This window comes from Haematobia irritans, chromosome 3 (genome assembly GCF_050003625.1).
Source record: "Haematobia irritans isolate KBUSLIRL chromosome 3, ASM5000362v1, whole genome shotgun sequence".
NCBI classification, from domain to species: Eukaryota; Metazoa; Arthropoda; class Insecta; order Diptera; family Muscidae; genus Haematobia; species Haematobia irritans.
The window spans coordinates 163,229,619-163,247,875 of NC_134399.1; the positions used below are offsets into that span (position 1 = coordinate 163,229,619).

The following is an 18,257-nucleotide window of genomic DNA, read 5'->3' on the forward strand; positions in this document are numbered from 1 at the left end:
AAAATATTGTCAAAATTATATTTCCATAGAATTTTTTGTGAAAATTATATTTCTATAGTAAATTTTTCAAAAATTTTATTTCTGTAGAAAATTTTGTCAAAATTTTATTTCTAATGAAAATTTTGTATTTTTTTTTTAGAAATGTATTTTTTTTTAGAAATGAAGATTTTATTGCTATAGAAAATTTTGTCAAAATTGTATTTCTATTGAAAATTTTGACAAAATTTTATTTCTATTGAAAATTGTGGCAAAATTTAATGTTTTAACAAATTTTTATCAAGATTTTATTTCCATAGAAAATGTTGTCAAAATTTTATTCCTATAGAAAGATTTTTTTAATTTTAACCTATATCTTGATTTTGCTTACAGCAACTATAATAGAAAATGGAAAAGAGAAGTTGATACAATCTCAATATCTGGCTCCTGGAGATCTGGTCGTTGTTAAACGAGACTGCGATGTGCCATGTGATTTAGTGCTGCTGCAGTCATCTGATCCACATGGCAAATGTTTTATCACCACTGCAAATTTAGATGGAGAAAGTAATTTGAAAACTTTTATGGTTCCCAGAGATTTACCGCAAGTCGAGTTGAATAAAATTTCTACCCTGGGCTATATAGAATGTGAAAATTCCAAAACTGATTTATATAGTTTCAATGGAAAAATCCAATTATCAGGTAATGGTGAAGACATTTTACCTTTATCAGCTGAAAATCTTCTCTTACGTGGATCTAGAGTAAAAAATACCGAACAAGCTATCGGTTGTGCTGTATATACGGGTATGCAAACAAAATTGCAAATGAATTCCCGTCATACACGAAATAAATTCGCCTCGAGTGAATTGTATTTGAATCGGTTTCTAATATTCATTCTATTTCTAATGGTTGCCACAGTTACAATTTTATATTTACTGAAGAATCATGCTGAGCTAACAACCATCAATGTTATGGAATATATCGGTACCACTGTGGATATTAATTCCATTGGTCAATTTTTGCAAGATTATTTCTCATTTTTGGTTTTATTTAAATATTTAATACCAATATCAATGTATGTTACCATTGAATTACATCGTGTCATGGCTGGGCAATTTATGAGATGGGATCTTCAGTTGTATGATGAGGAAACTGATCAACCTTGTATGGTTAATACAACAAATTTGAATGAAGAATTGGGTCAAATCAATATATTGTTTTCGGATAAAACTGGTACTTTGACAAAAAATGAAATGGTCTTTAAACAATGCTCAATCGCGGGGAGAAAATATAATTATAAACGAACCCAATTGGAAGAGGTTGGATCAGAGCTGGACATGGATTACAACATGTTTAATGTAAGTTTGTATGTATTTGTAAGAAACTAATTAATAATATTTATGGACTATTTATTGTAATTATGGAATAGATTTTTATACATATTGGTTCCGCAACATTTTGAAATTCCAACCGGGTCCGTCTGACTATCAGTCTGTGAACGAATAGTAGTATCACATTTAAGAAGTTTGTGCATACAAAGGGCCATGGCTTCAATCACAGTTTTTACCGAACTCCAAGAGCCGGTGACATTTCAAAGTGTTTCAGAGTTTCTCTAAGTGGTTTCGCCTGTTCGGACTCGACTATAAAGAGGATGCCCTTCTCCTTCGACCTCCGCTTCGACTTCAGTTTTTAATCAATACACGTCCACAAGACTTAACTGTGCCAATTTATTTGCCGTTGATGTTGGATTGAAAGGAAACCGATCAATTTGGTGAAAAAGTCCTGTTTTCCCATGACTCTTACCGTCTTGCCATGGTCAAATTAGTAGCTCACTAATAGTTCTCCAAAGCATTGCGATTCCTTTTTGTTCCCAAACCTAAAAAAATATACTTGGTTAAGTCCCGTCCTATTGAGCTAAACATATAATAGGGCAGCACTCATTGATAAGAGAGAAGGTCACCATTTAAGGTTTCACAATGGACCGAATAGTGATAGTGATTTTGCCACTATACCTAACACAAAAAAATCTGATTCAAGCGCGAGATTAATTGATCCAATTAATTTTTTAATTGTAATGGTTTCAACTAAAAAATTGTTGAATCAATACTTTTATACCCTCCACCATAGGATGGGGGTATATTAACTTTGCCATTCCGTTTGTAACACATCGAAATATTGCTCTAAGACCCCATAAAGTATATATATTCTGGGTCGTGGTGAAATTCTGAGTCGATTTGAGCATGTCCGTCCGTCCGTCTGTTGAAATCACGCTAACTTCCGAACGAAACAAGCTATCGACTTGAAACTTGGCACAAGTAGTTGTTATTGATGTAGGTCGGATGGTATTGCAAATGGGCCATATCGGTCCACTTTTACGTATAGCCCCCATATAAACGGACCCCCAAATTTGGCTTGCGATTGCTCTAAGAGAAGCAAATTTCATCCGATCCGGCTGAAATTTGGTACATGGTGTTAGTATATGGTCTCTAACAAACACGCGAAAATTGGTCTATATCGGTCCACTTTTACATATAGCCCCCATATAAATGGACCCCCAAATTTGGCTTGCGATTGCTCTAAGAGAAGCAAATTTCATCCCATCCGGCTGAAATTTGGTACATGGTGTTAGTATATGGTCTCTAACAAACACGCGAAAATTGGTCCATATCGGTCCACTTTTACATATAGCCCCCATATAAATGGACCCCCAAATTTGGCTTGCGATTGCTCTAAGAGAAGCAAATTTCATCCCATCCGGCTGAAATTTGGTACATGGTGTTAGTATATGGTCTCTAACAACCATACAAAAATTGGTCCACATCGGTCCATAATTATATATAGCCTCCATATAAACCGATCCGCCGATTTGGCTTGCGGAGCCTCTAAGAGAAGCAACTTTTATCCGATCCGGCTGAAATTTGGTACATGGTGTTGGTATATGTTCTCTAATGGCCATACAAAAATTGGTCCACATCGGCCCATAATTGTATATAGCCCTCATATAAACCGATCCCCAGATTTGAACTCCGGAGCCTCTAAGAGGAGCAAAAGTCATCCGATCCGATTGAAATTTGGTACGTGGTGTTAGTATATTGTCTCTAACAACCATGCCAAAATTGGTCCATATCGGTCCATAATTATATATAGCCCCCATATAAGCCGATCCCCATATTTGACCTCCGGAGCCTCTTAGAGGAGCAAAATTCATCCGATCCGGTTGAAATTTGGTACGTGGTGTTAGTATATGGTATCCAACAACCATGCAGGAATTGGTCCATATCGGTCCATAATTATATATAGCCCCCATATAAATCGATCCCCAGATTTGGATTGCGGAGCCTCTATGAGAAGCAAATTTCATCCGATCCGCTTGAAATTTGGTACATGGTGTCAGCATATGATATCGGTTCATAATCATGGTTGCCACTCGAGCCAAAAATAATCTACCAAAATTTTATTTTTATAGAAAACATTGTCAAAATTTTATTTTTATAGAAAATTTTGTCAAAATTTTATTTCTATAGAAACTTTTGTCAAAATTTTATTTTTATAGAAAATTTTGTCAAAATTTTATATCTATAGAAACTTTTGTCAAAATTTTATTTCTATAGAAAATTTTGTCAAAATTTTATTTCTATAGAAAATTTTGTCAAAATTTTATTTCTATAGAAAATTTTGTCAAAATTTTATTTCTATAGAAAATTTTTTCCAAATTTTATTTCTATAGAATTTTTTTTCCAAATTTTACTTCTATAGAAAACGTTGTCAAAATTTTATTTCTATAGAAACTTTAAACTTAATTATATACGTATTTAATAGGCCTTTTTTAATTTAATATATACCACGTATTGACTATGTGGTATATATTACGTTGTTAGGAAGTTTTAAGATACCTTGCCATCGGCAAGTGTTACCGCAACCCAAGTAATTCGATTGTGGATGACAGTCTTCAATAGAAGTTTCTACGCAATCCATGGTGGAGGGTACATAAGCTTCGGTCTGGCCGAACTTACGGCCGTATATAGTTGTTAAACCTCAATTAAGACTTTAATTGGAAAAAATTTCGTGAAAATTTTTCTGTCAACCTAACCTAGCCCATCTCCTTGAAATGATGATGTCATATATTAGCTGGGATAATACCGACCTGCTCTCTCGTCATCGTTGCCAGGTAGTGGTCTTCCAACCAACACAACGGTGCACTGGTAGGAATCTATTGCCTTCTGCATTGCTGCCGTGTGTACCGCCCTTAATTGTCTCATCACTGCCCATAAAGTGGTTAACTGATTGCAATTTCTTTTGTGAAATCGAACCTGATGGGTTTGGCTCGTTCAGTTGGTACCCTTCTGAATGTGGGATGGTTTGTGTGGTTTACACCTCTGCACTATATCAGGTACTGGAGCGTGAGGAGGTCGCAGTGTTGCTTCACCGAGAGCATTTTTTGAGTATCGCGAATACTGGAAGTCTACTTTTCTATGGGTATACCAGCCAATGCCTTCAGAATATAGTTTCTACACGCAACGTGTTTAGCTACCATTTCCGCATGCTTTCCAAAGGGGAACAAACTATCAAACGTTGTTGTTTCACATTGTGTTATCGTCCATTTTTGTATTGCGCTTTTGGTACATCAACTAGTATCCTGATCGAAGAAATATGCGAATAAGGTGGGGTGCATCTAGAGTGACCTGGTGTTGAGTGGGGTATTTTCAGCGGGGCAAGCGTAATGGTGACAAGTGGTATGTGGCCCTCGATTCCTTCACCTAAGCTGCTATCAATCACTGACAGGTAGGAATTGATCCGGCTGAACTTGCTTGATCATTGTTGGGTCAAAACTACTAGTCTGCTGTATGAGGTCTCAATCTTCTGGTGCTAAAGGCGGTGGTCAGTATCTTACCGCTTCAGTTGCAGTATCCTGCTAGTAGGTACACGCTCACAAAAAATCGCTTCTGTAACATATACTCCCAAACATATTTTGCTTCAAGCATATACATTTTTGGGTATTGCCCAAACATTTATATGTTTGATCTCTTTCAATATATAATATGTTTGAAAGCATATTGGTCTAAACAATATATGTTTGGGTAGTCTAAGTTCCAAACATTTTGTATTTTTGCATCCAAATTCAATAATGTTGTCTTCCAAAAAACAATATGTTATTATGTGACCATATAATATGTTTGGAAGCATTTTGCACCCAAAAATATTATATGCTTAAAAAAAATTCTCCAAAACAATATTGTGCTCAAAATTTTATTTATTTATTTATATATTTACAATCATAATGAATTATGAAAATAAACAGGTAATATAGGTGCTAACAACATAGGTTTTCGACCTGAATGCTCAAAATTTTGTTTCTGCCCAATTGTATATTCCCCGACATCTTTCTCACTTCCACGAGATGTTTTAGTTCTTAGCACCTTTTTCTGTAATACAAACATTGTAGAAGAAATTAATCAATTTTATGATTTTTTTTTATTTTAATTTTACCTTTTGCCGGACGGGGACTCGAACAGCGGACCACACAGTTTGTAAGGATCAAAGAAGTAGCTGATCAATTGCCCAAGGAAAAATAAAATGTTAATTTTGTAATAACAAGCAACAACCACCAACTTAATTCAATATCGCTCCCTGTTAAATAGCGCTCCAAGCTACTAAACACATATATGTTAATAGGCTATTTCTAAATTAATATATGTTTGCATTCAAGCATATTATATTTACAAACATTTTATGTCCCAAACATAATATGTTCTAACATATTAACATATATGTCCCAAACATGTTATGCTAGTTTACGAACATTATATGCTTGCACTCAAAAATATTGTGTTTAAAAATTTGTGTTCCAAACATATAATGTTTATAGCCAAACATATGAAAAACAGTCTTTTTCAACCGTGTAGGAATTGAAGCTGCTGCTCTTGCCTGATCTTAGATGGGCTAAAACTACCATGTGTGGTCTCTTCACTCCGGAGCTACGGACGGTGGTCGGACTCCGAGAACGGGATAAACATTGTAACATCTCACCGCTTCAACTACATTATCCTTATAAATCTTGCCTGGTCTAGAGGTATGTCTTGACCTCCGAATAAATTTGATCCAGGGGAGGCAGTACTAAGGACTTGTTCCACTGCGTGTCACTGGTCTGAGGTGTTCACAGTGGTCGTACATAGTTTACCACTACCTTATGGTTCGTCAACAAGGGTGCCCAGTTTCTCGCAGTAATGCTGGTGACATTTCTGAGTGTACTAAGGCTTCTCTAAGTTGTTTCACCACTGTGTGAAACGTCGTTCGAACTCGACTATAAAAAGGAGTTCCCTTGTCATTTAGCTCAACATAGAACTGGGTGGCACTAATTGATAAGAGAGAAAATTTCATGAGGACTGAATAGTCTAAGTGAGCATAAAATAACGGGCTGCACCTATACCTAGCCAGGCCAACAAAGTTTCTTTGTTCGCACCCCAAGTGCAGCTGGCAAGCGATTTGAGAAAATTTTTTCTGCCACGGAACTTTTCACAAATTCCAGTGGTGTGGGCATACGACTTAAAGTCGTATCGAATGTGACCCCGAGAATCGTGATGTAGTTTGTTGTCAGAATTGTTATGTCATCAACTCTAACATTTAACTGCCAACGTCCTTTGCAGTCCATGTAGTGAATAGTGTGGCTGAGGATTTGATGGCGGATATCTTCAAATATCTATCAATCAAATTGGTCTAAAAGCATATGTTTAACCGATCGCAGACCTCATCTGCAAGGGCCCGAATGTCATAATTGTACAGTCGTACACATATGATACAATCTCAATGTCATTTGGTGTTGATTAGAAAATAAGTGGAGGTTGGATAGTGCTAGAGATATGATCCCACCTTTGGAAGCTTCCAGTTTCACTCTACGAGGCCTTGGCATTTTATCTTTAAATACTACATAGGACTGGCGCGCGCACATATAATTAAGAACCCTACCTTCAGGAAAGTTTTACGATATCCTTGAAAAATCTGTCACGATTAACCGTATCGAATGCATTTGATAGATAGAGAACCACGAGGAACGTCCTGTTACACAGCTGCGAATGTGTTTGTTCCTTTATTTATGTTACGGAGCCCACGTTGGTGGTTAGCAGCTGGAAAATGCTTCGCAAAGCCAGGGAGGAGTAGAACGGCAAGTACATTAGATATTGGCTAGAGGAAGGAGGTCTGCCTGTACGCCTCAATCTTGATCGAGTCTTTCTCTGGCGTCAGTTGCACTAATCATCCTGTTTATTTCCCAGACATCGGGTATACAAGTAATGTGCGATTCCAATTCAACTTCTACTAATCTCAGATGCTTCAACATTAGCATAGAATTTCGTCGGGGCCCAGCGCCTTGGATGGTTTTGCACGGTTGATAATGATTGGTAACTTCGGCTGAGGTAAATTGTGGTGTGTCCCTGGCTCGGAGATCACGAATGCGAAGAATGGCTCGCCTTTTTGCTCTATCACTCTCGGGTTGCTCGATAAACTGCTGGTTAAAAAACCTCGCCCATCTCTTCGCATCAGTCAACGCGACGTCGGCAAACGTGACTGAGATCCTATCATCCCTTGTAACGGGGTTCGAGAGAGTTCTTACTGTTGACCACAACTTAGCTGGTTACATTGTTTCGGGTGCTCTAACCCTGTTCCCCGATTCTAGGATCAGCACACACAAGAAAATTTCACGAAATTTTTTCCAATTAAAATTTTAATTGAGTTTTAAAAAATATTCAATTAAAAATTTAATCGATTCAACAAATTTTTTAATTGAAACAAAAATCAATCACAAAAATAATAGTATCAATTAATTTTTTAATTGGATCAATTAACTTTTTAATTGGCCCTCAATTAATTTTTTAATTGATACTATCATTTCTGTGATTGAAGACATTTCAATTAAAAATTAATTGGATCAATTAATTTCGTGATTGAATCAGAAAAATTTGTTTTTGTGTGCAGGGTTGGCACGACGGCATTCATCACGATCGTCTGCGAGTCCCGCCGCTTCTGCTGAGAAGTTTGGCCTCACCTGGGCAATTCGACCAGCGGGTATGAAGCGAGTGGTTGCTGCGTTGATGATGTCCCGGAACACCTTCTGAATAACATTAACATGGGAGGAGGATGGGATATCATTGGTACCCTACGGGAAAATGGTGCAAATTGCCACTGACTCCTGGGCAATTCGACCAGCGGGTATGAAGCGAGTGGTTGCTGCGTTGATGATGTCCCGGAACACCTTCTGAATAACATTAACATGGGAGGAGGATGGGATATCATTGGTACCCTACGGGAAATGGTGCAAATTGCCACTGACGGACCTATCACAGGACTTGTACTGGTGATCCGGTTTGTCGCTGTTTTTAAATAGTGATAATTTAATTATTTCCATACTCACTTTATATAAAAATCTTATTGGATCTACACATTTAGTGAAGAAGAATTACCGGAATAACCTATTGTTCAACATTTTTCAAAAATTTTTTCAATAACCAAGCTGAAAAAGATTTCTAATAGTTTGTCCGAGACTGAACCATGAGGACCTGTCTATGAAGTGCTACTACTAAAATGCCCCAGGACGTGTCCTTAGGAACGAGTCCATGGCGTGTCCTAAAGTGTAAATTTACTCCGTCAATGACAAACGCATGTTAAAGTGACCGGTCCATTCCATACGTCTTGACCAGAACTAGGACTGGTCCATGCACACCAGGGACTAGTTCTGTACCGGTCCTGTGGTTGGTCCATTTCCCGCAGGGTAGTTACTGCTTGGACATCTGGGTAGGTCGATTTTTTTTCGACGCCAGTATAAATTGATCTCCCGATTTTGTACGAATGTTTATCAAAATAATCTGGCACCAGGGAGCCACCGTGGTGCAATGGTTAGCATGCCCGCCTTGCATACACAAGGTCGTGGGTTCTATTCCTGCTTCGACCGAACACCAAAAAGTTTTTCAGCGGTGGATTATCCCACCTCAGTAATGCTGGTGACATTTCTGAGGGTTTCAAAGCTTCTCTAAGTGGTTTCACTGCAATGTGGAACGCCGTTCGGACTCGGCTATAAAAAGGAGGTCCCTTGTCATTGAGCTTAACATAGAATCGGGCAGCACTCAGTGATAAGTGAGAAGTTCACCAAAGTGGTATCACAATGGACTGAATAGTCTAAGTGAGCCTGAAACATCGGGCTGCCACCTAACCTAACCTATCTGGCACCAATTGTTGTAACATATTTAATTTATATACTAAAGGGTGATACGGTCAAAATTTGGTCAATATAAACTTGACGTATTTCTTTCAATTTTGTATTTAAAAAACCTGAACACCCCTCATTTTGAAGGTGTGTGTGTGTGTGTAGAATGTTGCTCCTATTTTGATTTTGGAATTCACTTTTCAGTTGTCAAAAGGCCGTCCAAGCAAGAAGAGCAGCGTATCAAAGTTTTTCTAGCGCATCGCGAAAATCCGAGCTACTCGCACGCAAAGCTGGCAAAATCGCTAAAAGTTACCAACTCATCCGTTACAAATGTAATTAAAGTGTTTGGGGAACGTTTGTCGACAGCCAGGAAGTCTGGGTCGGGGGGAAATCGAAACCCGGAAGCCGCTGAGACGACAAAGAAAGTTGCCGGTAGTTTCAAGCGAAACCCTAACCTCTCTCTCCGAGATGCCGCAAATAAGCTGGGTGTATCGTCTACAACCGTGCATCGAGCCAAAAAACGAGCCGGACTATCGAATTACAAGAAGGTAGTGACTCCAAATCGCAGTGATAAACAAAATACGACGGCCAAAGCGCGATCCCGGAGGCTGTACACGACGATGCTGACGAAGTTTGACTGCGTGGTAATGGACGACGAAACCTACGTCAAAGCCGACTACAAGCAGCTTCCGGGACAGGAGTTTTATACGGCAAAAGGAAGGGGAAAGGTAGCAGATATTTTCAAGCACATAAAACTGTCAAAGTTCGCAAAGAAATATCTGGTTTGGCAAGCCATCTGTACCTGTGGCTTGAAAAGCAGCATTTTCATAGCTTCCGGAACTGTCAACCAAGAAATTTACGTGAAAGAGTGTTTGAATAAACGTCTGCTGCCTTTCCTGAAGAAACACGGTTGATCCGTAATGTTCTTGCCGGATTTGGCATCTTGCCATTACGGTAAAAAGGCCATGGAGTGGTACGCCGCCAACAACGTGCAGGTGGTTCCCAAGGACAAGAACCCTCCCAACACGCCAGAGCTCCGCCCAATTGAGAAATACTGGTCTATTGTCAAGCGGAACCTAAAGAAGACCAAAAAAACTGCTAAGGACGAGCAGCAGTTCAAGGCAAACTGGCTTTCTGCGGCGAAGAAGGTGGACAAGATGGCTGTACAAAATCTGATGGCAGGTGTCAAGCGTGAGGCCCGGCAATTCGGATTTGGAAAAGCGAAAGCCTAACTGAATATTTTTCCTGAATTTTATACTAATTGAACTTGAAAAAGAAATTTAATTTGATTTTTTAAATAAACGATTTCACCGATTTACACGCGTTTTCCCTTGACCAAATTTTGACCGTATCACCCTATATAGTCTAAAATCTTGTGTTATTTTGAAGATAACTTTAATGCTTTTTATTCTTTGTTTTTAGATGAATCAGAGAGACTTTTTCCAAGCTCTAGCGATATGTCATACAGTACAGGTGGCAGGTGAAATCGATGGGAATAGTAGTGAAAATTTCAACGAAATAGAAACACCAATACAAGTAAATTCGAACGGTGTAGAGAAGAGTAAGTATATTTGCGTTGATATCATGCAAACAAAAAAATAATTAATATTTGGATTGCATACATTTTCAGCATTGCATAAAGTTTTCGAGGAACAAGTATCACATGATATACAAAAGGCACTTCCAGCACTAACGAATTTCCAGAGACAAATTTCGAAGACCATACAGTAAGTAAGATACCTAATGTCAAAAAATTTACTAGACACCAATGGCAATGGAATATTTTTGATGACTTCATTTCAGATCTCTAGATTATCAATCTTCTAGTGCGGATGAGAAAGCTTTAGTTGAAGCATGCGCCCATTTGGGTTTAGTTTATACAGGAGATGACGATGAAATACTTAAAGTTCGCATAGTTGCTCCTCATGAGGATTCTATCAATGCCAAAGAATTTGTGAGACTACATATTTTGGAATTTACCTCGGAACGTAAACGTATGAGTGTTATTGTCAAAGACAATAATGGTTTGATATGGATTTATACGAAAGGAGCTGAAAGTTGTATATTTCCCTTGTGCAGCGAAGATTCCAAGGATATGGTTACAAAAACCGATGGTCATATAACAGATTTTGCTCGATTGGGTCTAAGGACTTTGGCAATTGCCAGAAGGCAAATCAATGCGGATGAATATCAAAAGTTTCTTGAAGAATTAAAAGAGGCTAGTATTTCTTTGGATCATCGTCAGAAACTTAATGAGGATTGCTATGCAAAAGTTGAGAGAGGTAATTTAATGTGGTTTTATTGTCTGTCTCCTTTATACCTTTCGAAATAAGAATACAAGTGTTATCTTTCTCGAGTGAAAAAAAGAACAAATATTTTCACATAAGATATAGGGATGTTTGCTTCAACTAGTCTTTAATTATACCCTCCACCATAGGATGGGGGGTATATTAACTTTGTCATTCCGTTTGTAACACATCGAAATATTGCTCTAAGACCCCATAAAGTATATATATTCTGGGTCGTGGTGAAATTCTGAGTCGATCTGAGCATGTCCGTCCGTCTGTCCGTCCGTCTGTTGAAATCACGCTAACTTCCGAACGAAACAAGCTATCGACTTGAAACTTGGCACAAGTAGTTGTTATTGATGTAGGTCGGATGGTATTGAAAATGGGCCATATCGGTCCACTTTTACGTATAGCCCCCATATAAACTGACCCCCAAATTTGGCTTGCAGAGCCTATAAGAGAAGCATATTTCATCCGATCCAGCTGAAATTTGGCACATGGTGTTGGTATATGGTCCTTAACATCATTGCAAAAATTGGTTCACATCGGTCCATAATTATATATAGCCCCCATATAAACCGATCCCCAGATTTGGCTTGCGAAGCCTCAAAGAGAAGCAAATTTCATCCGATACGGCTGAAATTTGGTACATGATATAAGTATATGGTCTCTAACAACCATGCAAAAATTGGTCCATATCGGTCTATAATTATATATAGCCCCCATATAAACCGATCCCCAGATTTGAACTCCTGAGCCTCTTAGAGGAGCAAACTTCATCCGATCCGGTTGAAATTTGGTACGTGGTGTTAGTATATGGTCTCTAACAACCATGTAAAAATTGGTCCATATTGGTCCATAATTATATATAGCCCCCATATAAACCGATTCCCAGATTTGGTTTGCGGATCCTCTAAGAGAAGCAAATTTCATCCGATCCGGCTGAAATTTGGTACATGGTATTAGTATATAGTCTCTAACAACCATTCAAAAATTTGTCCATGTCAGTCCATAATTATATATAGCCCCCATATAAACTGATCCCCAGATCCTCTTGGAGGAGCAAAATTCATCCCATCCGGTTCAAATTTGCAACGTGGTGTTAGTATATGGCCGCTAATAACCATGCCAAAAGTTGTCCATATCGGTCTATAGTTATATATAGCCGATCCCCAATCACACAAAAATTGGTCCATATCGGTTCATAATCATGGTTGCCATTCGAGTCAAAAATAATCTAGCAAAATTTTAGTTCTATAGAAAATTTTGTCAAATTTTATTTCTATAGAAAATTGTGGCAAAATTTTATTTCTATAGAAAATGTTGTCAAAATTTTAATTCTATAGAGAATATTGTCAAAATTTTAAATCTTTTGAAAATTTTGTCAAAATTTTATTTTTATAGAAAATTTTGTCAAAATGTTATTGCTATAGAAAATTTTGTTAAAATCGCATTTCTATAGAAAATTTTGTCCAAATTTTACCTCTATAGAAAATGTTGTCAAACTTAATTATATACGTATTTACCCAAGTAATTCGATTGTGGATGACAGTCTTCAGTAGAAGTTTCTAAGCAATCCATGGTGGAGGGTACATAAGCTTCGGCCTGGCCGAACTTACGGCCGTATATACTTTTTATACCCTTCACCACTACTGTGGTACAGGGTATAATAAGTTTGTGCATTTGTATGTAACGCCAAGAAATATTGGTCATAGACCCATCTTTTAGTATACCGATCGGCTTAGAATTAAATTCTGAGTCGATTTAGCGATGTCCGTCTGTCCGTCTGTCCGTCCGTCCGTCTGTCTGTATATGTAATTTTGTGCACAAAGTACAGCTCGCAATTTAAGTCCGATCGTCCTCAAATTTGGCATAGGGCATAGGGCCGTTTCTTGGGACAGAGACAATCGCTATTGGTTTTGGAAAAAATCGGGTCAGATTTAGATATAGCTGCCATATATATTTATCGCCGATTTGGTCATAGTTAGCGTGTTTATCAACCGATTTTCTTGAAATACCGTACATCCAAATATTTGATGAGTCTCGAAAATCTTGCAAAATATCAGCCAAATGGGTTCAGATTTAGATATAGCTCCCATATATATCTTTCGTCCGATTTAGACTCATATGACCACAGAGGCCAAAGTTTACTACCGATCATCGTGAAATTTTGCACAGAGGGTAGAATTGACATTCTACCAATGTTTAGTAAATTTGATTGAAATCGGTTCAAATTTAGATATAGCTCCCATATATATCTTTCGTCCGATTTGAACTTATATGGCCACAAAAGCCAGAGTTTTGCCGTGATTGCTTCAAATTTTGCACAAGGGGTACGTTTAATAGTATCGTTAAGTGTGTCAAATTTTGTTAAAATCGGTTCAGATTTAGATATAGCTCACATATATATCTTTCGCCCGATTTGGACTTATATGGTCTCAAAACCCAGAGTTTTGCCCTGACTTACTTCAATTTTTGCACAAGCGGTACTTTTAACGATACTATTGTATGTGCCAAATATGGTCAAAATCGATTCAGATTTAGATATAACTCCCATATATATATTTCGTCCGATTTGAACTTATATGGGCTCAAAATCCAGGGTTTTGCTGTGATTTGCTTCAAATTTCGCACAAGGAGTACGTTTAGTAGTATAGGTAATTGTGGCAATTTTGGATGAAATCGGTTCAGATTTAGATATGGCTCCCATATATATCTTCCGTCCGATTTGCACTCATATAACCACGGGGGCCAGAGTTATACTCCCATTTACGTGAAATTTCGCATAGATAGCAGAATTATTATTCTAACTATACATGTCAAATTTAGTCAAAATCGGTTCAGATTATATATAGCTCCCATATATACGTACACCAGAGTTGGGGAAATATGGTAGACTGTTACACATTTTAGACCCATTTTCAATGGAAGTTTCCTCCAATTAACTGGATAGCGTTAGCCGATTTAAATTTTAATTCTAGAGATTTTGTAGAAGTAAAAAAATTGTCTCCTTTATATAGCTTCCAGCAAATGTGAAGTAGTTGAGATGGTAACACAAATTTTGGCCTACATGGGGGTGAAGGGTATAATATAGTCGGCCCCGCCCGACTTTAGACTTTACTTACTTGTTTTTTTTTTGGCATTTTGCATTTCAGTTAATGTTCATCTTTTCCTTTTTTTCAGATCTAGAACTTTTGGGAGCTACTGCCGTTGAAGACGCCCTACAAGATAATGTGGCCGATACTTTGATCTCTTTGAAACAAGCTGGTATTAAAACTTGGGTCCTCACTGGTGATAAAATGGAAACTGCTCTCAATATAGCCATTTCATGTGGTCATATAACACAAAATTCCCTTCGATATATCATCACCGATTGTAAGAATAAGGAGGAGATGCTGGATCATTTGGATAATGTGGATTTTCATATGAAATTTGGAAAAAATCAAGATTTTGCTTTACTGATCGATGGTACAAGTTTGGCGGTGGCATTGAGTGAAACGCCCACAGAATTTCGAGATATAGCCATACAATGTACTGCAGTTTTATGTTGCCGTTTAAGTCCTTTGCAAAAGAGTAAAGTGGTATGGTTGATAAAAAATGCTCCAGAGAAATTTATTACTGCTGCCATTGGTGATGGTGCGAATGATGTCAGTATGATTCAAGAGGCCCATGTGGGTATTGGTGTTATGGGGAAGGAAGGCCACCAGGCAGCCCAATGTGCTGATTTTGCATTTGCCAAATTTTCGATGCTTAAACGTTTGCTCTTGGTTCATGGGCATTATAATACGATACGGTTATCATTGCTGCTGTTATATTTCTTCTATAAGGATGTCTTTCTTATGGGAATAATGTTCCTATTCCAATTTCAAAATCTATTCTCGACCACGTCGGCATTTGATTCTTTACCCATGACTTTGTACAATGTGATCTATACTACATTGCCCATATTGTTTTTGTCCTTAAGCGAGAAACCCTATTCGGAGGAGTTGCTTATGAGGTGAGTGATTGGTTCTTAGAAATGTAGAGAACGAATTTTACTTACTTGAGTACTTAAATATAACAAGTATATATGGCCGTAAGTTCGGCCAGGCCGAATCTTATGTACCCTCCACCATGGATAGCGTAGAAACTTCTACGAAAGACTGTCATCCACAATCGAATTACTTGGGTTGTGGTATCTTAAATCGTTTTCTAAATTGTGAGTTAGTCCATACGTGGTATATATTAGACAAAAAAGGTATGTGTAGGTAAGTCTACAAATAATTACGAATCGATATGGACTTTTGCACGGTACGTAGGGAGCCAGAATGGAAATATGGGGGTCACTTATATGGGTTCTATATACAATTATGAACTTGACATGGACCAATTTTTGTGCGATTGGGGATCGATTTATCTGAGGGCTATATATAACTGTAGACCGATATGGACTTAGTTAGGCATGATTGTTAACAGCCATATACTAGCACAATGTACAAAATTTCAACTGACTCGGATGAAATTTTCTCCTCCAAGAGGCTCCAAAACCAAATCTCGGGATCGGAACTGATATGGACCACTTTTGGTCCATGGTTGTTAAATATCATATACTACCACCACGTACCAAATTTCAACCAGACCGGATAAATTTTGCTTCTCCAAAAGGCATCATTTATTGGATACCAAATGGTATCCAACAACCATGCAGGAATTGGTTCATATCAGTCCATAATTATATATAACCCCCATATAAACCGATCCCCAAAAAAGGAGGTCAAATCAGGGGATCGGTTTATATGGGGGTTATATATATAATTATGGACTGATATGAACCAATTCCTGCATGGTTGTTGGATACCATATACTAATATCACGTGCCAAATTTCAACCGAATCGGACGAATTTTGCTCTTCCAAGGGGCTCCGGAGGTCAAATCTGGGGATCGGTTTATATGGGGGCAATATGTAATTATTGAGCGATTTCGACCAATTTTTGCATGGGTGTTTGAGGTCATATATCAACACCACGTACCAAATATCAACTGAATCATATGAATTTTGTTCTTCCAAGAGGCTCCGGAGGTCAAATTTGGTGATCGGTTTATATGGGGGCTATATATAATTATGGACCGATGTGGACCAATTTTTGCATGGTCATTAGAGACCATATACTAACACCATGTACCAAATTTCAGCCGGATCGGATGAAATTTGCTTCTCTTAGAGGCTCCGCAAGCCAAATCTGGGGATCGGTTTATATGGGGGCTATATATAATTATTGACCGATGTTGACCAATTTTTGCATAGTTGTTAGAGACCATGTACCAAATTTCAGACGGATCGGATGAAATTTTCTTCTCTTAGAGGCTCCGCAAGCCAAATCTGGGGATCGGTTTATATGGGGGCTATATATAATTATGGATCGATGTGGACCAATTTTTGCATGGTCATTAGAGACCATATACTAACACCATGTACCAAATTTCAGCCGGATCAGATGAAATTTGCTTCTCTTAGAGGGTCTGCAAGCCAAATTTGGAGGTCCGTTTATATGGGGGCCATACGTAAACGTGGACCGATATGGCCCATTTGCAATACCATCCGACCTACATCAATAACAACTACTTTTGCCAAGTTTCAAGTCGATATCTTGTTTCGTTCGGAAGTTAGCGTGATTTCAACAGACGGACATGCTTAGATCGACTAAGAATTTCACCACGACCCAGAATATATATACTTTATGGGGTTTAGAGCAATATTTCGATGTGTTACAAAAGGAATGACAAAGTTAATATACCCCCCATCCTATGGTGGAGGGTATAAAAAGGGAATAAAAATAATTTCTTTATTGTACCATACACTGAAAAAATATTGTCGTGAGGTCAAAGATTTCATGTCTTTAAAATACGAATGCAAATTTTGCTTAGCATGGAAGACGCAATTCTCTACCATAAAGTTTTTTTCCTTATCCAAAAGTCGATAAACTTTTCAATGAATTTGTATTGCCTTTATAATTAAGTGATTCTACTTAAAAATGGGTATCATAACATGAAAGAAAAAAATTTTGGGCTAAGGTCAACTTGACTTTAATAATTCAGAAAAATTCTTTAAAATTATGTTACTTGTTATTCTTAATTCAGATATTCAATATATCAGTTTATTTTTGCTTACATTAAAAAACAAAAATTTGCTTAATTAAAAAAAAAAAAAAACACTTTAACGCGAGAGGCGCACATTTTAAAGATTTGTGTGCTAAATAATATGAAAACAAAATTTAAAGCAACGATTGCGAACTTTCTTTTAATTAAAATTCTTTGTTTTAAATATATATGTTCTTAATAACATATGTAATTTAGGTTACATAATCTTTCCTAATAGCTCAATAATTTTTTCATTGTAGGCTTAAACAAACTAAAAGCCGGACTCAAAATATAAAGATTTAGAATCTGACTTCTTGTTTTTATTCCTTTTTTAAATTTTTGTAGCCAACCGGAATTGTATACCAAAAATGCAAAGAATAAACCTCTTCGTTGGACTCCATTCTTTAAGTGGAATATCTCTGGTGTGTATCATGCGGTCATATGTTTCTATTTCACATCATTCATATTTGCCTCCAATGATGTGATTCTAAATGTGGGACAAACTGCTGATTTGGCCTGCTATTGTGCCCTTCTGATGCATATCGTCATAGTGATAGTAAATTTGAAACTTTGGATAGAAACCAAATATCAAAGTTATTTCTATATAGCCACTATATTTTTTTCTATAATGGTCTATATTGGCACTATGGTCTTGTATAATTGGTTTAATTTGTAAGTATGGATA

The 18,257-nt window shown here is 37.4% G+C and overlaps 1 protein-coding gene across 1 annotated transcript in view; it reads left to right on the forward strand.

The window, feature by feature from the left end:
• LOC142231260 (phospholipid-transporting ATPase IF-like) overlaps nucleotides 1–18,257 on the forward strand; it is a 43,262-nt gene that overhangs the window by 12,830 nt on the left and 12,175 nt on the right. Inside the window, exons 3-9 of the mRNA XM_075301877.1 lie at nucleotides 370–1,331; nucleotides 4,142–4,330; nucleotides 10,589–10,727; nucleotides 10,797–10,893; nucleotides 10,970–11,448; nucleotides 14,638–15,451; nucleotides 17,918–18,244. Coding sequence (XP_075157992.1) covers nucleotides 370–1,331; nucleotides 4,142–4,330; nucleotides 10,589–10,727; nucleotides 10,797–10,893; nucleotides 10,970–11,448; nucleotides 14,638–15,451; nucleotides 17,918–18,244 — 3,007 coding nt within the window. The remainder of the gene's footprint in view (nucleotides 1–369; nucleotides 1,332–4,141; nucleotides 4,331–10,588; nucleotides 10,728–10,796; nucleotides 10,894–10,969; nucleotides 11,449–14,637; nucleotides 15,452–17,917; nucleotides 18,245–18,257) is intronic.